At 41.8% G+C, this 26,998-nt stretch overlaps 1 protein-coding gene across 2 annotated transcripts; it reads left to right on the top strand.

Moving 5' to 3' along the window:
* Window positions 1-1,090: 1,090 nt before the first annotated feature.
* On the top strand, window positions 1,091-26,977 carry si:ch211-106h4.9 (rab effector MyRIP). Of its 2 annotated transcripts, XM_034613762.1 has the most exons (17): window positions 1,091-1,275; window positions 2,681-2,853; window positions 10,522-10,743; window positions 13,733-13,869; window positions 17,184-17,264; window positions 18,113-18,210; window positions 19,730-19,810; window positions 20,118-20,264; window positions 20,688-20,823; window positions 21,224-21,798; window positions 22,107-24,029; window positions 24,198-24,254; window positions 24,947-25,126; window positions 25,305-25,466; window positions 26,200-26,298; window positions 26,394-26,454; window positions 26,550-26,977. In XM_034613762.1, exons 2-17 carry the CDS (start codon window positions 2,744-2,746, stop codon window positions 26,564-26,566), a joined length of 4,086 nt encoding a protein of 1,361 aa, XP_034469653.1. In that variant the 5' UTR covers window positions 1,091-1,275; window positions 2,681-2,743; the 3' UTR covers window positions 26,567-26,977. The 2 variants fall into 2 exon arrangements, with proteins under 2 accessions (XP_034469653.1, XP_034469655.1); XM_034613764.1 differs by lacking the exon at window positions 24,198-24,254.
* Window positions 26,978-26,998: the final 21 nt, after the last annotated feature.

Genomic DNA, 26,998 nt, shown 5'->3' with positions numbered 1-26,998 from the left:
CCTGTCAGTTGTGTCAACAAGAGGTGGAGGCAGAGCAACACTTCCTACACTGCAGTCTGAGGAAAAGAACCACACACGTTTGGATGTTGACTAGAATAGAGAGATTACACGTGATTTTATGTCTTTGGGCCTCAAACAAAAGTAAAGCAAAACCTTTCGGGAGCATCTGGATTATAATTGTATATAAATTGTTTTTCAAATGTGTGAGTAGAAACCTCTTCCCTGTAAAAACAAATGTTCTGTGGGTTTCAAGCTGTTAATGCATCAAAGACTTCTTATTGAAATAAATCTGTCCTGCCTTGACTGAAGTGATCAGGCCACTTTTCATCAACAACGTACATTTTCATTTCACGAAAAGGTGAAGGACCAGAGGAAAGGTCATGTTAGAGAAACAGCATACAACTCTTACAAAGCAACAGCGCCCTCTGTAGCTATAAATTAATCATTAATAATGTTACTCAGTCGTATCAAAGTCATTGATCCATCAAACTAATTGTGAAGCTGTTGTTTTAAATTGAAAAGGTCAAAAACACTATTCCCTACTGGGGCCTGGCGAGGCCGGGACATAGACATGTCATCTCCGTCTTGTTCATGGTGACCCCCAATGTCTGCATGTCAAGTTTCAGAAGATTTTATTGTAGAACAAAGACAAAGTTGGCAATTTTTTCATCATGGCACTCAAAACTTACTCACATTAAAAAAAATTTTTTTTCAAATCCTTGAAAAGTGACACAGATATTTCACCAAATGTCAAGTTTCAGAAGTTTAAAGGCAAAGTTGGCTTCTTTATCATTAGCGTCAAAACTTGTTTGTCTGCGGCCATGACATGTACCGTAAGACATGAAATAGACGCGCATCCAATTTCAAAGTGCGGCTGGTGACCGTGTTTTCACAAAGCACGGACCTCATGGTTCTGGGATGTGTCCAGAGGAGAAACAGTGAAGTTAATCAGGAACCAGCTTCATCATGGTTTTCTCTCAGGAAGAGAAGCTGCTGCTGACACACACACACACACACACACACACACACACACACACACACACACACACACACACACACACACACACACACACACAACACACACCACACACACACACACACACACACACACACACACACACACATTCTGCTGGAGAGGATCCTGACATCACATCTGTATTATTGGGCAGAGAATCACTAACAATCTACTCAAGGATTTAACGTGTTTCTCCTCCTCGGTGAAGGTGCAGCCGGGATCATGTTTTAAACCCGCAGGAGCAACGGAGGCAGAGATCAGTGAGTTTTACTACAATCTTATATAAAACTACTTTTAAAGAAAATACTGAGATGTAGGTTTCTGCAGCCTGGTGTTATTTAGCATATTGTGCGTGTGTGTGCGTGTGTTCATTTTTGTTGCCTCTTGAGGAACTTTTCCAGTGTAAACACTTCATCGGGACCAAAGCCGGGTTAAGGTTATGCATGAACTGGTCATGGTCAGGGTTAGGTTATCCCAAATGAATGGATGGCTGCATGTGTGTGTGTGTGTGTGTGTGTGAATAATAATGGTCTTTTTCTGATTTTTGTTCTAGTCGTGATAGATGTTGATCCTTATTTAACATCCCAGTAAAATTACTCAGAACAACTGATGCATAAAAACTTATTGCACTTTTAAAACCTCTGGTCAATATTCTCACTATATTCCAGCAACACATTGATTAACACTGATAAACTGTCTTTTCAAATGTTGATTTTTTAAGTTGGATTCAACTTTGAGTCTGGCAGAAAAGACTGAGTTCCTGCTCAGGAATGCTATTACAGAAATCCCAAATCCTGCCTGGTGTTAATTCCCCTGCTCTACTTGTGTAAGGGGCTTGAGTTTGCAGAGCTCACATGGACACAGTTCAGGACTGTACAGTGGGTTTTGAATCTGAGCTGCACGGTGGTATCAGGGCTGATGCATGTGTCCTGTCGTAGATGCAATCAATAAGATATATATCACTGTATTTCTCTAGAGCCTTAACACGCTATTTCTTGGATATTGATATTTCTTGGACATAGTTGTTTTATTATTCCAAGAAAATGTACCCAAACTTTCACAGAGAGGAACACAGCAGTGGCACGCCTGTGAACTTTTAATTTTTTATGTAATGACGCTTTTTGATTTAAATCTCATGTCAAAAGAAAGTTATACTGGTTATTAAATGATTTAGTGCAGGTGAATGATAAGTTCATTTATGTAACATTTTATTTCTGTCTTAAAATGCTTTATCAGAGCATATCGGTCACCTACATGCATCAGTCTATACAAACATTATGTAATGATCCCTGACTGTAACTGTATCACATAATCAGATGCTTTTAAGAGGTAAAAGTATCAATTAAACTATGTCCAGACACTGAATACTCCTGCACACTAATATCTAAGTCCTTAATATTTCATAATATGTTGTATTTTATAACCTGATCATATTTTTAAATGTCCTAATCTGAAAATAGTAATTATATCTGCTAGATAAATGTAATTTAATGGAGTAAAGATATTTTTCTCTGAAATGTGGTGGAACTAAAGTATCAAGAAGCATAAAATGAAATAGTCTCGTCAAGTATAGGTATTATAAATAATACTATATGAATATTTGTCACAATAATCTTAGTTTCGTGTTGTTTTTCTTGACAAACTGTGTAATTTCCTGTTCATCAGATGACAACAGCGAGCTCACTGATTGGTCACAGGGCCTGAGTGACAGCCAGACGTTTGCCAGCAATGGGTCGGAAGTTGGATTTGTCGGGTCTGACGGACAATGAGGCGGAGCATGTGCTGCAGGTGGTGCAGAGGGACATGACGTTACGCAAGAAGGAGGAGAAGCGACTCAGGTGAGTTCAGACCACCATGGTGAACGTGTCACAGGGTTGAGCCCCAGATGAGCTGGCTGGTGACACCCAGACTGATTTTTTTTTTATTTTTTACACTCACTAATCCTTACAATGTAACCCTCTGAGGACTGTCCTCTAAACACTGGACAGGAAGGGAACAGCCCTTTCCTGTTGTATTCACACGAGCTTCCTCAGAACCAATCATGCCTTTAGAGCCCAAACACAATACACATGAACAGAAATACCAGAATGAGATGCTAATTACGTGGGTCTGAGTCTGGGCAGAGAGTGAGAGGTGCATAATAGACGGAAAGGATTTGTTTTCAGACGTTAAGAATAACACAGTTAGGTAATTTCCTCCTGGCGCTCTTACAACGTTAATCCTCCCCAATGCTTTCATCGATCAGGACCATCCAGGCAAATGATGAGTGTTTTTTTAAGGTCAAATGTTCAAGATAAAATTAATTGCTGTAATTTCCTGCAGCCTCTAATGCATGAGGCTTTAATGTGGAAATGTGTCTTAAGCTCCATTTTCTGTATTTTGACCCACGGGACAACTCTGGGAACTTTATTTATACCAGTCTCGACAGAGCAGGTTCATCCCTTCAGTTTTTCATTATGATAATATAATATAATATAATATAATATAATAATAATATAATATAATATAATATAATATAATTAATATAAGTATGCCTGTCTGTGTTCTGTATTTCAAGCAGTAGATCATGAACACAGACACTAGTTTAATCTCATAATGGAGTCATTTAGCTGCCTGTGCGGGAACTGTTGGGTTTCTCAGGAAGTTCTTGACCTCATTCTGTGAAGTGTCTTGAGATGATGTATAGGTAATTCGGCAGCAGACAAATTAAAATTGAATTGAATATATGTCTAGAAGTAGAATAATTTCAGTCGGCCGTTAATGGACAGTGTTTGAGTGTTCAGGTCGATCTTGTGACAGGCCAATGTAAAAAAAAAGTTTTCAAAAAAGTGTGGAGAAATAATATTATGGTATTTTCACAATGCTGTTTATGTTTCTTCAGACAGATACATACTAAATGCTTTACTGTTAAAAATGGTGCACTCTAGTGGACAAATTATGTCACAGGGGTATTTTCCAAATCCCCTCAGTTCTACTAATGAGAGGACGGTAAAATGACCAAGCTGATATGTACTTGTCAACAGTTGCTTATTGCAGTTCACTCAGTTGTTAGTTTATTAGTTTGTTGTACGTAATAAACTACCACCTGAGTGTATCTACAGTAAGTGATTATCGACCAGTACTTCTGCCTGGTCAGTTTATTTTCCTCGGATTAAAATCCTGCATCATATGGTATTAGCCTTGATCAGCTGTATTTTCAGGGGCGTTTCAAGGGACTTTGGGGGCCCCTTGGAAAAAGGGACATGGGGGGTCCTGCATTGTTTTTGGGGAGTAGCAGTTCTTAGGGTTCGCCTCAGTTCTGGGCTCCAGGCTATTGTCTGCTTTGCCTACCCTGTTGCAACGCCTCTGAGTAGAGGCCTAAAATCTTGCAGCCTCACACAACATGCAATAGCTAATGTAAACTCATTTCACAACACATTTAGTTGATGATGGTGTGTGCATCTTGATGGAGGGACCTTTAAAACAACTTGGACTAAAGTCTCTAACCATCTGCTGACAGACACCAATGAAACCATGACTGAAGTTATTCTACTGGAATCATTGCAACCACAAGGTTTTTCCTGTGATACGACCGAGAGGGATTAAGTGGCGAGTGTTTCCATTTTCTCTAATTTCAACAAGTAAGGTGCTTATGAGCAGCTAATCTGTTTACAAGGCATGAGGTGACACATGCTGACATTTCTCTGATGCTTCAAACCTGTTTCTGTTTAGGAAGAAGCCAGGAAGATAATTCCTCAGAGCTTGGATCTATTTTTCTATGATAATGTTTGTCTCAACAGCTACAATTACTAAAAGCTGTCTTTGTTAGCAGAGGTATATAGACACATAGGGACACGTACAGTTTTCTAATATCACATCTATAAGGTAAATCCCTTGTGTCACGCAGGCTGTGCTCCCTCGAGTTGTTAAGTGGGCTCCGACTTTATGAATCTCGCTTCTCACTTTCTGCAGCGACTCCCCCTGAGATGAAACTCAGCAGCGTCACAGAATGACAAACAGCGGTGACTGATAGAGGGGAGCGTATTTATAGGAAAGCAATCAGTGTCTACAGCTGAAGTCAGCGAAGGAATATAGACGAGCGTGTGAAATGTAATGTTGAATTTTGCTTTTGCACAAGATGGGCTCCCCTGTTTCTCATGCAGAGGAACTCAGAGCTGATCTGGGACTGAATCTCGTGTCACTGCTCGTAACCTTGTGCAGACGTTTGTGACATATCTGACCCGTCTTTTACACCCAATGATATCCAAACTAATATCATGCCAGTTAAAGGAAAATAACTCAGGATGAGATTAGCAGGATTTCTGTTGGGGTTGAGCAGTGAAAAGGCTTTAAAACCCTGCAGCAAACAGTATATCTTAGCACTTTATTCAGGTTATTTAAACAGCCAGGCTCAACTAATGGAAATATATAATCTTGATTATAACTGTTGGGCCTAATATATAATCTTGATTATATATTTAGTGTATTTACTGTTTAATGTAATAATCAAAGTTCTGATAATCTCTGAAATTAGGCAGAGTTTAGTAGGTGCATGTAAAGCAATGTTAATGCATTTACTTTGATTTTGTTAACACACGTGCACAAACACACATTTTGTATCCAGTTCCTCCAGACGCACAATGAAAATATAAAATATAATATAAAAAATCCAAGCAAATAACACTTCATGCTTTGTATTTCTGATAAACTATTCTGTATATCTGTGCATTCAAACATATCTTAAATAGAGTGGAGACAGACGGTGCACAAATACTAGTTCATACATATTTATACAGAATCAAATCGTGGAGTATGTTTGTTTATGGTTTGTTGTTGTTTGTTTGTTTGTTTGTTTGTAAGCAAGTTTACAGAAAAACTACTGGATGGATTCCCATAAAGCAGTCTGGGTCAGGAAAGGCCCATTTAATGTTGTTGTGCATCTGGATAAGGGAACATCTTTCTTTACATTGCTGGATAGGGCTTTTTTTGACAGCTGATATTTTATGTGTGTGTGACATTTGGTGCAGCTTGATTGAATTAAAGAGACTGTTGGGCCTTGATGGAGGAATGTGCTCGACTGTGCGTTATTCAAGTTTTAATTGATTCAAAAGCCAAATAAAATGTGGCATAAAATACATTTTGCCACTACTGTTACTACTTTCACTACTACTACACCTAACGTAACTTTAGCTCATGATACTTACTTTTTGTTTTTATTATTAACTTTCTTGTGAAGCCTATAAACGAGGCGGGTGGGTGGCCGCCCACAGTCTCATGCTCCACTGCTGAAGAGAGGTGCCGCTGGTATATTTCACATTACTCATAATAAACAACCGGACTGTATCTTCCTAAACAGAAATAGAACTGATCCCCATCTACACCAGAAAATAAATAATGTGAGTACACATTAGCAGATGTCACAGAGGCTTATCACCAAGAACCAGACTTTTTGTGAGGATTATTGCTTCTGACGCAGCTCGAACCTGTTTGTTCAGTTTTTCCGCCCGGAGCTAGAAAGCTCCTTTAGACGAGGGAGTGTGAGGACAGAGCTGCTCTACAGATGCTGTGTGAGCTGCTGAACCTGGACTGTTTCATGTGTCATCACACGCTTTTAAATGAAAGAAAAATGACTGTTGCTGCTGCTGCTGCTGTTCGTGTTTGCTCTGTCACAGGTGTGTTTACACCTGTGTGGTTGTTGTGTGCATGTGTAACTCTGCATGTAACTTCACTCTCTTGTATTTGTGTGTGTGTGTGTTTGTGTGCTATGTTTCAGAGTTATTTATACCGTCCATTGAGTCTGAGTAATGGAGTGTGCTGCTGTGGTGAGAGAGCAGCCGTCTCTCTCCGTCAGACAGGCACGTTAGGGACACTGTTACATTTTTATAGTTTGAGAGTCAGAGAAAATGTGACCTGGAGGTTAGGGCTGTTTGAATCACCTGCTTTAATGTTCAAGGACATGTGGCTTTTATAAGAGAATTTCAAAGTTGTATGGTGTGTATAATAGAGCTGAAATCATTATGGAAAACTTTTGGTAATTGATCCATATTGACGGGAGATTCTACTTTCTCAAATGCTGATTTCTTACTTGACTTTATTGGACTAAATATTTGTAGAATTTAAACCACATTTGGACAAAATCAAACATTTGAAAATGTTGAGCTGTTGAGAAAGAAATTCATCATGGTAACAGGATTGTAACTCAGCATAGCTCATGCATCCGCTGAACACAGGTTGTCTTATTTTTTAAGTAGCAATTTAAAAGTAAAAATGGATCCGCCGCTTAATCTGCATCTGCACCACGTCTACTGGGTTCCTCTCAGGTCAAGGCATCGTCCCTCCACCACAACACAAACAAACACAATCTATACAAAAGCTCCACATTTTCTTTCCTTCACATTTTGAACTTGATTCATTTAACCTGAATGAAACCGACCTGGAAGCTCAGAGTGTGTTTGTCCCTGCCTCTCTCATGATGTCAGACTCCATCAGTCTCCAGCAACGATCACCTATAAATGATTCAGTCGTGGCTGATGCCGGTGCAGCCTAAAATAATGGATGTTTTTCTTTTTACCCAGACCTACACCACTTTCTTGTTTTCTGCCTCAATCATTCACCCATTTGTCAATCTTGTTTTCCTACTGTAATTTACCATCCCTTTGCTTTCGCCTGGTGTGTCTGCCACATGTTTTAAATATTGTGTGATTAACTATTCATGTGCTGCTGTGTGTGGATCAGTGCTCCTCAGGAGTATTACATAAACTGTATGAGATATTTTAGAGAAAGAGAGATTTCCTTTCCTCCAGCATGGAACTGGTGTCTCAACTCACAACTATGCAGCTGTAAAATATAATAAAAACCCGGCTCTCGGCATGTTTTTATAAGGCGGCTGTTTTCAGAAGGAAAAGGCTCTGAAAATCTTTTAATATCACAAAGTTAGCAACTAGCTGTTAAACACAGTGGTGCATTTAGCAGCTCAGAAGACAGATAATTCTCTCAACAGGTGGTGGAGCTAAAAAGCATGAGTCAAAGTTATGATATTGTCGCTCTATAACTGTTGGCTGTATAATTAGACTACGGTTTCTCATCATATCAATTAAATGTTTGTTTTGTCTCAGATTGCTTTTGCTGTCCTCAAGTGGCGAGAAAATCTGATGTTTCAAGTTTCAAATGAAACGTCCCAAAAGTATTAAAGGGGACATAGCATGCAAATTCCACTTTGTTAGTGCTTCTACAGGTTAATGTGGGTATCTGGCATGTCTACCAACCCAAAAACTCTGGGGAAAAAACACTCGCGCGTTTTGTTATAGTTCCTCTAAGTCAGAAACGTCATGCTTGAGCGACTCGATTGCGCTTCCTGGGTATTGTGTCGTAACAAGGAACTGGAAGTCTCCCTACATGGTCTTGCCCCCCCCCCCCCGGTCCCCCCACACTCGTTACTTCCGGGTTTACACCGGAGGCAGCGAGGCTGCGAGGCAGCGCAGCGCCGTTCCCAAGCACGCAGCCTGGGCTGTTCACACGGGACGAGCATTTCTCCGCTGGTCAGCCTGCGATTCACTCACATGTGGCATTTGTCTGGATCGTTGGGACTGGGAGGCTGCAGCAGCTGCTCGGGAGCGACCGCTCGCTCTCCCATGCGTGAGCTGGAATTTGTGTCAGCGCCACACAGCCAGCAGTGTGGAAGACTTCCGCAGTGTTCAGCGCTACTGTAACCCCCGAACCCCGACATTCAACGGGTACAACAACAAGCGGAGAAAGCAGAATCGCGGGCTGACCTTATATATACAGTCTATGGGGCTGACCAGCGGAGAAATGCTCGTCCCGTGTGAACAGCCAGGCGGCTGCGCGCTTGAGAACGGCGCTGCGCTGCCTCGCAGCGGTCTTCCACACTGCCAGCTGTGTGGAAGACTTCCGCAGTGTTCAGCTCTACTGTACGCCGGGTTACAGTAGTTACGCCGGGGTACAGTAGTTACGCCGGGGTACACCGGACGCGGAAGCGCAGCTGCGAGGCAGCGCAGCGCCGTTCTCCAGCACGCAGCCGCCTGGCTGTTCACACGGGACGAGCATTTCTCCACTGGTCAGCCCCATAGACTGTATATATAAGGTCAGCCCGCGATTCTGCTTTCTCCGCTTGTTGTTGTACCCGTTGAATGTCGGGGTTCGGGGGTAAATGATGGTCTTCATAGCCCCCCCCCCACCCCTCTCTTTCTCTCTCTGTCTGTCTGCTTGTGTGCTTGTAGTGGATGGGCAGAGGGGGACATTTAATTATGTGATTGGGAAAATTAAAACTCCAGGACAACAAGGGGAATACAAAGTATGGGATGCATATTTGATAATTTATATCATATAAAATATGTAATTTATATCGTTTAAAATCATGGGGGGAGAGGGGGAGGGGGGAGCTGGCTCATTAGCATTTAAAGGAACAGGCACTCAAAACAGGTCACTCTGTGGAGGGCTGTTTTATACAGGGTAAAAAGGGTGCTGTTTTATATGATCCTTGTGGTATTTTGACCAAAGTATGTTACAGACATTTCATTAAGACCCCAAGGAACCATATCAACTTGTGGTAAAATGGGCATGCTATGTCCCCTTTAAAGCATCTACATTTCCATGGACACTTACATACACACAACCTGGCAAACTCCAAAGATCATGTTATATGACATAAAAGCTCCAAACCTCTAAAGCTAAGAACCTAATTGTGAGGTTGCTTTCTCAAACAACACAGTTTATTTTCCTTGAGCATCCGGAGCCGTACAGACAGAAAAGCTCCTGCTGCTGCTGTCGAGGGAACTCACTGATGAAGTATTCAGCTCAGCCGCCTCCTTTAACCTTTACAAGAGCTCGGCAGACAACAGTTATTATGAATATGGAAAGATGCAATGTGCTGATTAAATATTCAGACGTTGTTGGATGATTATTTCTCTTGACACTTGGAATTCAAATTGTACATTAGAGGTAGATACTGTGTCGCTCCTTTTTTTAATCATTTAGAAAATGATGAAATGATGAAATGTTTTGAAACCACTTTAATTTCTGATTCATCTTTATTAGAGGGAGGCAGAGGATTTATGTGTGTATGTGCTCGTGTGTGTGTGTGTGTGTGTGTGTGTGTGTGTGTGTGTGTGTGTGTGTGTGTGTTTGTGTGTGTGTGTGTGTGTGTGTGTGTGTGTGTGTGTGTGTGTGTGTGTGTGTGTGTGTGTGTGTGTGTGTGTGATTGTCATTGTGATAATCATTCTATTTGACACAGTAAACCCTCAACAGAGATGAACTGTCTTCCCAATCTCATTTTACACACACACACACACACACACACACACACACACACACACACACACACACACACACACACACACACACACACACACACACACACATATTCTGACTTAATATGCATTATTTTAATAGATTCATCATTAGTCTCTCTCTCTCTTACACAGACACATTCCTGGTTCCAGTCTGTTCTCCCTCTAACCATCCTCTCTCCCTCGCTCTCATCCCTCCCTCCCTCCCTCTCCTCCCCACAGTGAACTGAAGCAGGAGCTGGATGAGGAGGGCAGTCGCTGCCTCCTGCTGTCACGGCAGAGTTGCTTCAACCAGCGCTGCTGCATCCGCTGCTGCTTGCCCTTCACCTTCCTGCTCAACCCCAAACGCCAGTGCCGCGACTGCCGCTACAACGTCTGCAAGGCCTGCAGGGTCTACGTTAAGCAGGACAAAGCCTGGCTCTGCTCCGCCTGCCAGAAGAGCAGGTAAGGTCAGCAGTGGTAGCAGTGCTGGTGCTGCAGTCACTAAGTATGTGTGTGCATGTGCCTCCTGCAAGGAGGCCAAGTTCAGGATGAGAGTCTGACGATGACGTCAAAGGTTATTAAGTTCTTACTCTGCTGCTGCTGCTGCTGGAGAGATGGATTTAGAACATAATACGTAAAACATGAAGTCGACCACTGGCTGGAATGTTTTTACACATCCTGACAACACACCATGACAGAGGGAACACACCTGTTTGTGGGGCTGGAGTCTCCATTTCTTCTATCAAGAGCGCAAAAGTTTTGAATGCAAGTTCTATTCACTGTATTTCAAGTATAGTTGAATTTAGAATATTTTCTTTTTTCATTACAAAAACTTTTGTGATATTTGTATGAGTGGTGAAGTAAGTTAATATGTGCGTTATATGCGCTGCTTAACAGTTCAGTTATTAATACACGGTAATACCAGAATGCAGGTGAGGTCCATGTTTTGACTTATCTTTAGGTCCTGCAGTGGATGCCATGTATTCAATACACAGTTTACATTTCACTATTATTCTGCAATATAAGTTTCTTCCTGAAAGTCCAAAAATCTATTTTCATCAATGCACAAAACACTGTCTTTCTATGTAAAGCAACTGTGCAGAGGTTGTTGTTCCAGGCTGAGCAGTGTGAAGTCTGATAAATTGCCTCGAGTGACATCACTTGCGTCAGCTTTGATTGGGGCTGAAGAGCAGAAGTTTCTGGAGGGTATTTGTTCCAAAAGAAGTGAGCTCACCAGACCTCCTCATCCCTGCTGGAGGCGAGGAGCTGGAAGGGACATTAGTCACCACAAGCATAACTGTTCTACAACATATGGGAGTGCAAAGCTTAATATTTTAACCACACTGTAGTAAACACAGAGCAGAGACATAGAATTTTAGTATTAGATGTTGTAGAATATCGACTGTAATCTGTGGTTTTGCAGATTCATTCAATATTTCAGCATTCGTGTCTGATGATGGGAGTTCCTGCAGACCAGGGTGTCTACAGATCTCACCCAAATGAGCTAAAAGTAATGATTTAGCACTTAAAAACAATCCTGTAATCGAAATCTCCTCTGCACTAAACTCAAAGTTCTTACTTTATCTAACCTATCATCGTAATGAGTCGGCTTGTGGGGGGGAGCACCATCCTGCTGACTGCAGAAGTTTCCTGGAGACGAGTGACACTTTGACACTTTGACACTCGGGAGACTTTCTGTGTCACTCCCCCCCCCGTCAACACACCTACTGCACCCACTCCCACTCCGACCCCGTCACATGGAGCTCAGTGACACAGTGAGCAGATGGTAACTCATTAAACATGCTGACACAGGTTTCTCTGCTGCGTCCCTCAGCTGCCACTCCTCGACATTCAATTAAATCCAAGTTCATTTCCATCGCAGACAGGAAACATGAAGGCGAGGAGTGAAAACCGTTATTGTAATTGTATCATAGGAAATTTAGACTGAAATCAAAGTCCACTCTGACGGTGACCGTGTTTTAATAATTAATAATACATGACAATGTTCTAGATACAGCAAACAAGGACTACAACATTATGTAACTTGTTTTAAAATGCTCTGGCATAGAAATCAAATGAATTTTCTCTGATGTTCCGATTTGATTCAAAGAAAATAACCTTCTTTTTGACTGTAGCGTGTTACAAATAGTTTTTATAGTTTTTATTACATGTTTTCAGCTTGTTCATCTGTTGGTGGTGTTTGTTGTTGTCTGTCATACTGTTTGTTATGATGCTGTCACTGGCAGTAATCATAAGTATGTACTATCTATTTTACAAAGATTTAAAATTTCACATTTGCCAAATTAAAACTCATTTACAGATGTCACAACATTAAATACTAGTTTAATTTTATCTCAGGCAAATTTTGTAGAAGGAAAATCTAACAACTAAAAGCTGAATTAAAGCGTCTCATGACAAAATATGATTGTTGCACTTCACTGAGACTTTTCACAAATATTTAATTCTCTCTTTGTGTTGTTATTTGTCAGCTGCCTCTGTTACGCTTGCACATAGTTGTCGTTTGTGTAGATGGCCATACAACGGTTAGTGGGTGGTACTTCCATTTGTTTGACACTTTCTATATGCAAATCAAATGGCTTTATTCTGGATGTACTTGTCATTTGGTAAAACAGTAAAACAGAAACGCTGCCAAACTGCATTTTCCAACTCTATCATGGACATAAATGACCCGACTCTCAAACTTATGTTCTGTTGATTAACCTTTGACTTTAAGGTGGTTTGAATTTATGCACAAACACTCACACACACGCAAACAGATGAACAAGGTCTCACACGTTTCTCGGAGTGGCTCCTCAGGCTACCTGAGTTTCCTGTTAACAGGCTTCAGCCTGCAGCTCCAGTGAAGCTGCAGGGTGGAGTGGATGGGTTCATCTGGCCTGTGAGACAAACTGTACACACGACATCCACTTTGTGAAGGTGCAGTTGCCAGAAGAGAACACAAATCTGGATCAAAATACATTTTTGGATGCGTGCTGCCTTTACCTGTGATGGGTCACAGATTATCTTCTGTATCTCTGTGTGTTTCTAGAGGTTTCTTGTCTCCTCAAAACTAAATATGTGGTGGATTTGTCTGATTAGTCACAGTGTAAGATGCAAAGCCTGTTTTTATATGTAAAATCAATGCAGTGGTGAGATTTGTCACCTCTTCTGTGTACAAACTGTCTGTTAATGCTGCTGTTTTATTTGTTCTTCTGATGATGTCTGTGTTTCCTTTTCTCCTGCAGATGTGTTCCACTGTGAACCTCTGTCCGTTCTAGTTTTTATTGTGACTTAATGATAATAACATTTTTATTGTGTCACGTGACTGAAACATGCTAATATACCTTTTTTCTGCACATTTGATATGAAGGTTTTATAGTTGTATTTCCAAATGTTTATGATAAGATACAAAAATAAAATCTTAAATGTCAGTTTTTTGTGTCTTTCTCAGGCTGTTGAAGACACAGTCACTGGAATGGTTCTACACTAATGTGAAGAGGCGCTACAAGAGATTTGGCAGCGCCAAAGTGCTGAAGACTCTCTACAGGAAGCACTTGGCTCAGCACAGTGCGCTCTCAGAGCTGACTGGTAATCTATCACATTTTATTTGTGTGTAGCCTAACAGGGGAGAAAAACGTAGAAACCTCAGAGAGAACCAACATCTACTCTGTCCATTATGTGTTGTCAGGAATTGTATTTTTTAACTTAAAGGCTCAGTTAGAATTTAGGGTCAACTGTAAAGAAAGAAACTGAAAACAAAAAAACGAAATAATTGACCCTCAGATTACTGAAAAGGTTAAATCCTCTATATGAGCAGTTCAGATCTTCATCACAAACCTATTCCTTCATTGAATGCTCTGAACAGATCCCTGTAGGGAGAATTTACTCTCATGTGTGTGAAACTGTGTCCACTTGATTTTGCTTTGAATTTGTCTGAGTCCTGACGTTTCACATGTCAAACCAGTGGAGAACAGGACGTCAGGCTGAAACAGGATTAATCTCTTGCTTGGCTTTCATCTCACATAACTTCAGCAGATTAGTGCGACCGCTGCCAGACTCCAAACTGTTTGTGTGCCTCCTCTGCATCGTCACTCAGAAGAGAGACAAGGGATCCGACCTGCTGGATCTCAGTTTTATTAGACTGTTTGAAAGCTTTTGTATAAACTGCACAGGTGCTGTTATAAAAACACTTGAATGGAGCTGAAATGTTTAGTTTCTTGATCAAATAGTTGATTGACAGAAAATCAAAGAAAGAAAAAGAAAGTATATAAACTTGTTCACTAATCAAATAATAGCTTAACTCATTGTTAAAGCAAAAATGACAAAAATGTAATGTTTCTTGTTTATTAAATGTAAATATTCATTGAGTTAACTTATGTTTCTATTAGAGTAAACTTAATATCTTTGGATTTTGTGATGCTGCACACAACATTTTTAAAGGTCACAATGGGATCGAGGAACTTGAGGGCCACTTGCTGACAAAAGAGCAAAACATAACCTATCTTTTAAACTTTTCTCAGTTTCACCAATCATTCACTTTAATTTTAAAGTTTTTAAAGTTTAAGTGACAGTTCATTCTTGATCATTAATAAAAGCAGATTGTGAATATATCGTGTCTTTTCAGGGGTTTTTCCCTGCGAGGTTTACAATTGAATTTATCTGGTTTCCTACATTCGACCACATGGGGCAAACTCCTTATTAAGAAGAGCGCTGTCTCAGTCTTATTCCTTCTCCACTGTGTCAGTAGCATATTTTTTTACGCAGCTCCACAGCTTAATGTGAATCTTGTGACACAAACAGGGTAAGGAAGATATATTTGCTCTCCTATGACTGAGCAGCATGTGCTCCTCCATGTACACAGAACAAGAGGAGGAGGAGTTAATCTCCAGGCCATTGGTTCAAAGCTTCTAGCTGTGATTGAACAGAAGAGGGGTTTTAGAGAATGGTGTTTTGTGGAGGTCGCTGGCTGCAGATGATGCAGAGCTGTGACCCTGGTGGGAGGAGGCCTGATGTGGGCCGGCATCAGGACGCTGCTCTGCGTCTCATTCTGATTCAGGAAGCTCTTTTTTGCATTTTACACTTGGCACACAACATATCATGCATTTTAATTTGTTTATGACAGACCCGCACCGCTTCAGCCGTATGAATTCAGCTGCCAAATCCCATCTGCCTAGTCTGACTCATACTAATGTTGCTTTGCATGAGACAAATGTGATGCTGCATGAAAGCACCAGAAATAATGGAGTTGACATTTGGGAGCTGAGAGCTGTGGGGTATAGGCATCATCGTGTGTGAGCTTTATGTGGCTGTGGAACATTTTCCACCACAGCCCGGTGACTCAACAGCGCTCACAGATATCCTCCTGTAAAGAGTAACGCAAAAAGAGCAAAGTGACCCCGAGGAGCAGAGGGAGTGGGGGAGAGAACAAACGTAGACGTACTAAAAGTCTGATCTTCTTATGCGTCGTAAGTCAAAACGTCATAGTTTTAACCATACAGGCATTTTGAAACCACATTTAAATTTACTAGATGCAGGTTTTTACTTGGATCTGCACCAATCTGCACACACTCATAAATAAATCATCTAATTATGCTTCTTTTTTTTCATTAACATCCATTAATTGTTCTCTGAGAAATCGACAAAAATGTCAGAAAACGCCCTGTATCGCAATGTTTAGAACATGAAAAAGAAATCCGCCCCCTGATTTAGATCGGAACCAAATGTTTAATGGGTTCTTTCTTGACCCTTCCACCAAGTTTCTTTATAATCCATCCTCAAAGTTTTGCATAATCTTGCTAATTGACGGACGGACAAAAACATGAACTCCTTTTCGGATCTCAAACGGATTTAAAAGATATAGAAAAGAATCAGATTTTTTACGCTTAACCTCTTAAAACAACACAATGCAACTTTTTGACCTGACAATTGCAGCTTTAATACTAATTTAATGGTTCATTTAACAACCCACATGTCAATGTTTTTTTTAACAATCTTTGGTTAAAACTGAATTCACAGGATTGTGAATGAGTTTAACTACTGTGAGTTAACCTGCTGTCATTCACTGTACATTCATGGTAATACTGATCACTGTAGTGACACATATACAGAGGCAACATGTATGTTACTGTCAGTTCATCATGTTCGCACGGTGCCTTCAGGGAAACCGTGGCCTTTAACTGCTGTGAAAGAGACAACTGTGTCGGTCATGACTCTGCTGCACGTCCCTGTTCTGGGGCTAAATGTGTCCTGAGTCATTACAGCACAGAGAAGTCACCAGAGGGTCACAGGAACAAACTCCAGCCTCTGAAATACAAATAAATATCCTGAGTTAGTTTTGGTTTACAGGACGTCTCACACCAGTGAACTCGTAGCCTGCCCGTAGTTTTTAGTCTCCAAGAATCAGAGCAGAGGGCTCTCTGCCTTTTTAAAATAATCTGCAGTTTAGTAAAATGATTGGAAGTGACCCTGTGTTCTCTAGTTCTGAACCAGCGCCTGCAGAGCAGATCAGGTTGCCTGGTAATGCCACACACGGGTCCACGCTAATGCACTTACATAACCTCCAATGGCTGCATTGTTGCATGAATATTTACATAACGTGACAAGGACTCAAGACTCAGAATTAGAGGGGGGCACTATTGACATAACGACGGGTTTACAGAACTTTAAAATGTCAAACTTCATATTAAAAGACTGATGCTGCCAGGCTCAATGGGTTTTAAAATTATTTATTTTTACAATGTGGATATTATCAACCAGTGAATTTTTTTATTTTTTTTATTTAGTCTATAAATAAACACATTGACGTTATGTCTTTTTATATCCGTGTGTGTGTGTGTGTGTGTGTGTGTGTGTGTGTGTGTGTGTGTGTGTGTGTGTGTGTGTGTGTGTGTGTGTGTGTACAGAGGGCAGTGCCTACGAGGAGAGCGTCTGCAATGAGGGCAGCGTCTGTGGGAGCGACTCGACCTTCTACAGACAAAGTGAAGGTACAGACGTGTTTGATTTGTACATAAAAACATTGTTTGACAATATTAAACATTAAAAATAAGATGGTTAAAAATAGTTTACAGTATATTCATATAATATTTATTATATTTTAAAGTTATTACTATTGTATATTTACTAAATCATACTTTCAAATAACATTTGACATTGGCACTTGATTATAAAACTTTGTCTTTTGCCTTGATGTCAGATGGTAGTGATGACAGTGTCTTTCCTTGTCAGTTTCTATTAAATCAGTTGATTAAATTAGCTCAAACTATTTACCTCACAGTGAACCTGGCACCTTTAGGGACCCGGGGCAGTTGCCTGACTGTTAATCCAGCTTCCTGCAGTGATCCCTGAATTTAATTTCCATAAGAAATGTATCACAACTGACCTTCTGAGGCCCTGTTATCCACTTCGAGGTTAAATGAACAATCCACTCAGGAAGCCATAAACTCAGATATTTATCCCCAATTGTGCTGACACCCTCCTTGTACCTCACAGCCCATAACACAGTGGAGAATGAATAGTTTGATTACTTTGGTGCAGGTTGCATTAAAATACATGTGTTGGCCTGATGTCCCACTGAGTTCTCACTTCTCAGTTCACTGCACCAACAGGATGAGTGACTGCAAACATGAATGAAAAGCTGCAGCAGCCCGACGGTCTCACCTCTGTCTGCAGTGGCTCAGAAACACGACTGAGGCAGGGACACATCAGTAATGCAGAGCTCGAGAGCAAAAATGAAACAGAAGAGGATTCACTCCCTCCCTCCTGTTCAATGTTCTAACACTGAGTGACTGATGTTTTTGACCAAACTGTGAGTCTGGTATTTCTCTGTCTGCAGAGCACAGCATGGCGGAGACGCTCACTGTGGCTTTGCGGGTGGCAGAGGAAGCCATAGACGAGGCCATTTCCGAGGCGGAGTTCGACACTGCCAGTCAGGTTATTGATGTTACTCATGTCTTATCAATAGTGTTATTATAAATAGACATTTTCTGGTAAATTGCTATATACACTGTCTTTCACTTACACCAACCCAGATCTAAGAAGTTGTTTTTCTCTCTATAAACAGCAATGTACGAGAGGGGATTTTCAGACTGTACTCAGCATTGTCATGTTAATGTTTCAGTCTGTAATATTTATTCGTCTGTAATATATTCCCTTTGGTAAATATCCTCTACATTCTTTTTTTCATCAGGTTTCCTCTTAATCTGACCTTGGTTTAGCCCTTTGAGTCAGATTATAGGGACCATAAGGATTATCCTACAGTCCATATGACACTTTAATATGACAATATGATACATAACGTAATATAGAATATAGAATAAAATTACATAAATCATAGGCCGACAATACTTAACTCAAAGTAGTGATCTTTCAGAACATGAGGTTCTATGTCACAAGTGCACAAACCTTTTGTCTACAAAGAGACAAATGATTTGTAGATGCTAAATTACCACAAAGAAACAAAGCTGCTCCACAGATGCCAACACCCACCAATAGAATTTAAATACCCAGCAACAGAAGCAAAAACTCCATGAAGCAACAAAGACCTACAAAGAGACAAAGAACAACCACAAAGACACACTATGCTGCCTTTACATTTCAAAAAGTAGATATTTCAAATGATGTGAATCATTGACATACTTGGCATTGTTGTTATGCAATACATCCACTAGAGGGCAGTGCAGAATCAAGAGTTTCCATCCCGAAACTCAAAATGTCCGACACTGTTGGAATTTCTTCCTTGAGTCCGCTGGTCGTCTGCTGGAATTGTTTGCTACATGATTTCCGGCGATCCTGTTCTGTTTTTTCTGTTTCGTAACAAAATGATGGACGTGATCACAGAAAACGGACAGAAGACTCTGTCTGTCACCATTGACACAACCAAGTGACACAACAGGATGATAGAGATACAAAACAACTACAAAGAAAATCAGAACTACAACTACATACTTTATACATGCTTGTCTATGGCCCTGGGCCCCATTGTCTAATAATCTATTCCTTGTTTGACATTCAAAGTTTTCCAACACTTCATCCTTCATTAGACATGTACATTAATATCAGTTAATCTCAGGTCATTGGCTCATATCTCATAATGTTTTTAATGAGCATCCACAACTTTACTAAATTCCTTAATCATTTTATGACACCAGAAACTCAATCTGTAAGATAAATCTGAAGTACAGTAGCCTACACTGAGAACTACTAGTATACGTTCGAAGATATTTACTAATCTGTTAAAGTACCCCAAAGCTTTTGAACATAGTACATCAAATATGTATATTCAGAGTGTATACTTAGAGAAGTAATCAGCTTATAGTGTGTGTGTGTGTGTGTGTGTGTGTGTGTGTGTGTGTGTGTGTGTGTGTGTGTGTGTGTGTGTGTGTGTGTGTGTGTGTGTGTGGTGCTTAAAAGCTTTCTTATTTGTGTGTGTGTGTGTTTGTTTGTTTACCAGGAGAAGCAGGATGAGGCCCACTATCTGCGGGAGCACAGAGGAGAGCTCATAGACGAACTGGCTAAAACTATTGTGCAAAAAGTAAGAAGGAAAAAAAACAACGGGATTTAATGTTGCATGTCTGAGCTGCTGCAGAGTCACTTTGCTGAGACAGATGTTTTATAGTTTGTAATTAGTCTGATTTACTGTGTGGGAATCTGTTACGTAACAGTCCAATGTAAGTCAGCGAGTGAAGCTTTCACAGCTGTTCTGCTGCAAACATATTCCTCCTGCACATAGAACAACAAAGCCATTAGTATGCGTTGGATGAAGAATATACTTTATATTGTGTATTCTGATTTGGTATCAGAGCTGCATGAAGTATTAATAACGTGTCTGTGTATTGAAGATCATTAACAGGAGGAAGTCTTTGGCTGAGATGAGGACAGAGTACGACCAGGACTGGCCCAACACTGACCCTCATCATCCTCATCATCATCATCAGTCAACCTGTGATGAAGCCTCCTGCTCACTCACACACCAACCAGGCCTCTGGGTAACAGAACACACACACACACACACACACACACACACACACACACACACACACACACACACACACACACACACACACACACACACACACACACACACACACACACACACACACACACACACACCTGGAGGGTCATGGAGGGACACACAAATTCTTGTACTAGTGAGCCATAATGTATTCCTCAGCCCCCTCACAATAAGTATCACAACTAAATGCCCGACCCTAATCCTAATCTAACAAACCCCAAACTAAGTCTTAACCCTCAAAGAGCCTTTCGAAAAAGTGAGGAGTGGCCAAAATGTGCCAATGGTGTGTGGGGTGTGGTGATAAATGCTGACCTCTGCTGGTAAAACTGTTAAACACACAGTGGATTTTTATTATCATCTTTTAACACCCTTTTAAATTTGTCCTCTCTCTCCTCAGAGGTCACACTCTGCCTTCTCCCTGTTGTCCACCGACGCTCCAGGTCTGATACAAGAATCTCTGCAAACGTTGAAGAAAGAAGGCATCGGCTCGACCATCTCTGCCTGGAAGAGTGTGGACCGCCTCGACAACGCTGGTACGCTCATTGCTGTGACCTCTGTAACCTCAGCTGTGACCTCTGTCCGAGAGCTGAGAACAAGCCCAGAATTATCAAACCCACAGGAACCTTATTTCAAATTCGAGCTGAATTTTACATTTTTATGTTTTCTGATGTTGAAAATTGCTTCCCAATAATAGTTGTTCCAGATTTTTGTGCTAGAATATAGTATTAATGTTGTATAGATTCAATAAAGATTTTCCCGAAAGGGGATAACAATTAAAAAGAAAAGAGGTGTGATGTGGACACGGGTTCAAGTCTGTCAGCTAATAACTACCCCCTCTCTGTTTTGTTGCTGTACGTTTTTGGTTTGTTTGTGTATTTGACATATGTCCTCTTCCTCTGCTCGTCTGCATGATATCTGTGCTTGCACGCAAAGGTGTGTCCTCAGTCCTGAAGAGCCCAGACGGGAACTGGATCGCCCTGCAGAGCACCCAGCTGTCTCGCCCCACCCTGCTGACCCAAAGGAAGAGCCTGGTCTACAGTGCCTTGGAGAGGGAGTCCGGGCTGGTGTCCGCCTACGAAGGCATGGACTCTGACGACGAGACCAAGCCTGAGCCCGACAGCTCCTGGGGCGCTACCCTCCAGCAGATCCACAGGAAGATGACGGACTGTAACCTGAACCTGCAGGACGCTCAGGACAGTGTTGCGTCCCCGCTGATGAGCCGCAGAGGCAGCAGAGATGGTCTGTTTTCAGACTCTGAGGGGAACTGGAAACCTCATAAACCTCTGGTCGCTCTTTTTAAGAGGAAGGTCCCTGCGGAGATCAGGCGACCTTCAGCATTACAAAGGACGAGTATCATTGATGTGAACTTCAACGTAGAAGGAGCCACGGAGGAGGAGGAGGAGGAGGAGGAGAGGAGCGGTGTGGCTGCTAAGCCAGAGGGGGGGAAAGTCAGGAGATCGCGGAGGAAAAGGAAGAGTAAAAAAGTAGCTGCTTCTTCTTCTGTGTCGGTAAGAAATAAATCACATTAATTTACAAACTGATGAGATGTGAGATTGGAGACATTTAATTATTTTAAGAGGCAAATACTAACTAAGATCATTTAATATAAAATAGTGATATATGGTCAAGCAGCATTGTGAACTCGAGCTGCAAAATAACCACGACAGCTCTGTAAAACAGTTTCACATGAAGGCAGGAGTAATAACAGTACTGCTGAATGAGATTTAATAGTTGACGATTGGTTTACTAATAAACATGTTAAATGTGCTTAATTCACCACAGAAATACATTTAACTCTGTCTTCTTGTATCCTCAGGATTTAAACAAGAAAGACAATGAGTCCCAACCTAATTCTGATGCCCTGACGTCCGACACTTTGACCTGTGAAGCCACGACCCCTGAACCCTTTGACCTCGAGAGCGACACCACTGGACATGCAGCGAATCAGACGGACGAGGAGCTTGAATTAGAATTACAAAAGCATGCAGGCCGAGTTTCGGCAGCCTCCGATCAAGAGAAGGTGCTCGAGGAAGACAGAGTCTCTGGAGATGATGGACTGAGAGAGGAAAGGAGACAAGGAAGTGAGGATGGAGATGACGAAGAGGAGAGGTTGTGGAAGATGAAAGTCGACTTGGATGAAGGAAGAATGGAGAATGAGAGGGCGGAGGATGAGAAAGATTATGAAGTAGATGATGAAGAGATGAAGCACAGATTGTACAGACTCGTGGCACAGTCCAAACTCACTTACTTTTCCTCTACCGATGAGGAGTTGGACAGAGTTGGCCCAAGTGAGGGAGAATGGGATGAAGACAATAACGAGGAAGAGGAGGAGAAGACAGAGAGACTCACTTACAAACTCTGTCGACTGGAAAAAGAAGTGAGAGCGACGCAGTTCTCCTCCACAGAAGACGAGCTGGACAGAGTTGGCATCGACGAGAGGAAGACAGAGGAGGAGAGTGGGAGCCACGAGGAGCTGGCTGTGAAAGTGTGCAGATTAGCAAAACAAGTCCAGGCCGTCCAGTTTTCCTCCACAGAGGACGAGCTGGACCGAGCGGGCCGAGGCGGAGACGGGGAGCAAGGGATAGACGAGGAGACGTTGTGGACGTTACAGGCAGAAAAGGCAGTTCAGGCCGCTCAGCTTCGAGATCTGGCCAGTCTAGTCAGCGCCTCGCAGTTTTCATCCACCGAGGACGAGCTGGATAGAGTTGAACAGGACGAGGGGGAGAGAGAGCAGGAGGTAAATGAAGGAGAGATGGAGAGCAGCTTCGAGACGGAGGAGGTTTGGGGAGGAGCAGAGGACAGGAGAGAATCATTCGAAGATCTGGATGTGAACATGTTTGATTTGAGGGATGAAAGTGAGGAAACGAAGAGTGAGGATGAGAAAGCAACAGATGAGGATGTTTTGGACGATGAGAGACAGAGAGAAAATGCTGAAACAAGCGAGATCGAGATAAGAGAGAGGGTTGAGGATAAAACAACAGCCGTAGAGACGCATGTACGTGAAGATGCAGCTGAAACTGCAAAAGAGACACGAGAAAGAGACGAGAGGAAATCAGTGGTTGAAGCTGAGAAAACAGAAGAGATCATCGACTCAAATGAGACACGAGTGGAACAAGACAATCAGCCAGAGGCAAAGACGCCAGACAACAGCAAAGACTGGAAGTTTAAAGAAAGCGAAGAGGGTCAGGAGAGCTGGGAAGCGTCAGCGGACAGTGAGGAGGAAGACGCAGAATTTGACAGAATCATCAGCAGCATGTTGATGATGACTTTAGAGGACATGCAGGCGGAAACAGCTGCAGAAAACGAGAGAGTAAATATAGAGCCGCCGGCCACAGAGGGAGACAGAAGCATTAAAATAAAAGAGGAGAGCGGTGTCACAGAAAAGGTCGTTGAGGCACAAGGTAGATACGATTCAGAGGAGACAGGAAGTGTGGAGAAAGTAGAAAATGCAACTGAGAAAAACGAGCAGGAAGAAAAAGATGCAGATCCACGAGAAAGAATAAGTTTGGATCTCGAGACAAACGAGGCCCAACAGACATGTAGGAAAAAAGAAGAGGATGATAAGGAACAAGAGGAAGGAGGTGGAAAAATAGCGATGGAGCAGAAAATGATGGAGGAAGCTGCTGCAGAGTGTGAAAGTAAAGAAAAGGATGAGAAACTGGAGGAAACACAAGAAAAGAGGGAGGAAGACAGCTCTTCTCTTCAGGAGGGTTTTCTGTCCCCAGAGGAGATTCAACATGTAAGCACCGCTGCTCAGTTTCCAATAACACCTCATCTCTGTTGGAGCAACTGACAACACTCAAATATTCTCTGCACTGCTACTGACAACCTCACTAACCCCTCGGCTAACTACCGCCTCCATGTCTGTGCTGTTTCTTCTTCTCTGTCTTTTCTCTGTGCCGTGCAGGGTAGTGACGCCGAGCTTTACAAAACTATACAGTTAATATCAACTCTTCTGCAGCAGGTGAGAACAAACTTGTTTTGCTGTAGGAAGCTGGAGAAATGAATGTGAAGCTCAACTTCTTTTTCACTTTTTCTCCTCACAATTTCCTTTCATGGTATCTTTTTACCAAAGTTTATTTTCTATATGCTGTTGATGCTCTTCTATTAAGCTGTTAAATAACATCCAGTTATCCACTGTGGATATAAAGAGAATCCTCGCCCATATAACTTAAAATATACATTTCAATATTTTTGTTTCGACTCCATTTAAAGCAGTGATGTGCTTTAGAGTTTTTCCTTTTTATTGGAACAGTGCTGAGCTGGTTCTAACACACAGTCTGTTTGCTCGGTTTCAGAAACTGTAAAAGTGACCTGCAGTAATTGATATTGAATGTATTGCACATCCAAATTGGCCAAATTCAACGCTGACTGCCAGGGAGAGATATCTGGAGTTATTAGATTCTTTCATTATGATCACAATGCTGCAGGATTTTTATATTGACGAGTCCACATCCTGTTCACACTGTGACAAAGTAGTAGATGTGCAATTCTTTGGTCAAGTTTCCTCAGGCATCAAAAAGCAGTTCAGAAGAAGTGAACATTTAATTATACTTTTTTATCACACTGCAAATCATCAGGTTTTACAAAGAGTCCGTTTTAAGAAAATGTGTGTTTGTGTGTGTGCGTGTGTGTGTGTGTGTGTGTGTGTTGCAGAGGTATTCAGCGGTGTCCCTGTGCAGCATCACCACTCAGGTGCTGAAGGTGCTGAACGCCACAGAGGAGCTGCTTCACGGATTCGAGGGAGGAGACGAAGCCCGACTCTCCTCCACCTCCCTGCCCCCAAACACCGACGCCAAGAAGCTGGACCAACAGTTCTCCCGACTGGAGGAAAACGTAAGTTTGACTCTCTTATCATTCAGCGTTTGTTTAGGAGCTCTTGGGCTGAAAGCGTCAGCAGTGCAACAACACGGCGTAAAAGCAGGTTCATGTTACGTCATCTGGGTTTGTCTTGTTTGCATATAAAATACCTGGTTGTGAAGTAAAGCCTGTGTTGTTGTGGTTCGTGCTGCAGGTGTATGTGGCGGCTGGTTCAGTGTTCGGTCTGGAGGCGGAGCTGAGTGACCTGGAGGAGTGTGCCAGGGGAATCTGCAGCTCCACCTCCGACATGGAGCTGTCCTTCCTGGAGGAGCAGGTGGCGTCAGCTGCTGCCAAGGTCCAACAGTCTGAACTACAGGTGGGTGGAAACTGCACCAATGGTCAGAGACGTAAGTGGAATATTTAGAGATCCGAAATTCTTTCAACTGCTCATCTTGAATACCTCGGGGAGTATAACCCGTTGGTTTGTGAGTTGTTATTTTGAAGCCTCAAGTTCGGCATCATGACCGGCGCCATCTTTGTTTTTTGAAACCAGAAGTAACAACACTTGGGGATTCGGGGGGTGGAGTCTGACTGAGAGCTCGAGGGCACTACAGGCCCACCTACACCTGTTACATGCACCCATTGGATGGTGCTAGCTGTCAATCACACAGTATCCACCTCCCCAACTATTTGACTTTAAATTGGACCTTAATTTACAAGATGAACATCATGTTGTATTGAAGAAGACTTGAAACTACAGATTGAGAACATGAACTCCTATAAATGTTCACTGATGTTATAAATCAAGTGAAAAGTAGATTCACTTTTTTCGTGGACTTCTACAGAAACAAACATCTTTTTGCAACCAGTGGAGTCGCCCTCTTCTGGTCATTAGAGAGAATGCAGGTTTCAGGCACTTCAGCACTCTGGAGCCTACGTCCATTTTTAAACACAGTCTACGATTATAACAGGCGGTCGATCAGTTTAAAAGTGCTGTAACGACTACAACATCAGTCTGATGAGGATGCGTGTTGTTCACTCCAAGCTGTGCTGCCCCCTCTTGGTATAAACATGTACTGCATAAGCTATTTGTGTCCGTGCTGCTGCAGATCGGCGACATCTCGACGAGAATCGCCGCGTTGAAGAGTGCCGGCCTCAACGTGGACACACAGTCACGCTTCACTAAGGCCAGATCCATTCCAGTTATGGTAAAATACCTGTTAATATTGATCATTTATCATAAGAGTGAACAGTGTAACTGTCCGAACTTTATGTCAAACACATTCTACATGAATCCTCACAGCCGGTCACCCTCGACTCAACCAGACAACTGAGGAGGCGATTACCTGCTCCACCAGTGAAAGGTTCGAGTGTCTTTTCATTTTGAACATTTTGAAAAAAGTGTTTTTATTTATTTATTCAAATATTCACTTTTGAATTTCACTCTTTATTCCCTCAGAGGACAAAGAAACCTAAATCATGGACCCAGGACCATTGCAGTACCTCCAACACAGCAGTGCCTTGACCTTTGACCCTGCAGCCTACAAGCCAGTCTTAAATGATCCAGTTGGGTTTTATTTTTGCCTTAATTTTATCTTAAACATACCTCAATCAATATGGGACACTAGTGCTCTACGTAGATCATGTGTCGATGTGCAGGAAATCATTGATTCTGGTGTCGTCTTCAGAAATGTACAGTAGATGAAATTACTTTATTTTCGGATTTGAGACAAAACAGTTTTGAAATTGTATCCATATTGATCCAACTGTAAGAGACAGTACAGCTGAACCCAGGACAAGAAAATCACAAACATTTGAGTTTTGACTTTTTAGATAAAAAAAATAAGTAGATAAGTCCTGTGAAATGATTCTGTAACACAGTCAGTGTAAAAATAATATTTTTTATAG

Source organism: Hippoglossus hippoglossus, chromosome 17, assembly GCF_009819705.1.
Source record: "Hippoglossus hippoglossus isolate fHipHip1 chromosome 17, fHipHip1.pri, whole genome shotgun sequence".
NCBI lineage: Eukaryota > Metazoa > Chordata > Actinopteri > Pleuronectiformes > Pleuronectidae > Hippoglossus > Hippoglossus hippoglossus.
This window is presented reverse-complemented; position numbering and strand designations above follow the sequence as displayed.

Coding starts and splice junctions, on each gene's coding strand:
- si:ch211-106h4.9 (XM_034613762.1), top strand. CDS start 2,744: ATGGGTCGGAAGTTGGATTTGTCGGGTCTGACGGACAATGAGGCGGAG. Junction 18,211..19,729: donor AGTTCGACACTGCCAGTCAG/GTTATTGATGTT, acceptor TTTGTTTACCAG/GAGAAGCAGGATGAGGCCCA. Junction 19,811..20,117: donor CTAAAACTATTGTGCAAAAA/GTAAGAAGGAAA, acceptor TGTGTATTGAAG/ATCATTAACAGGAGGAAGTC.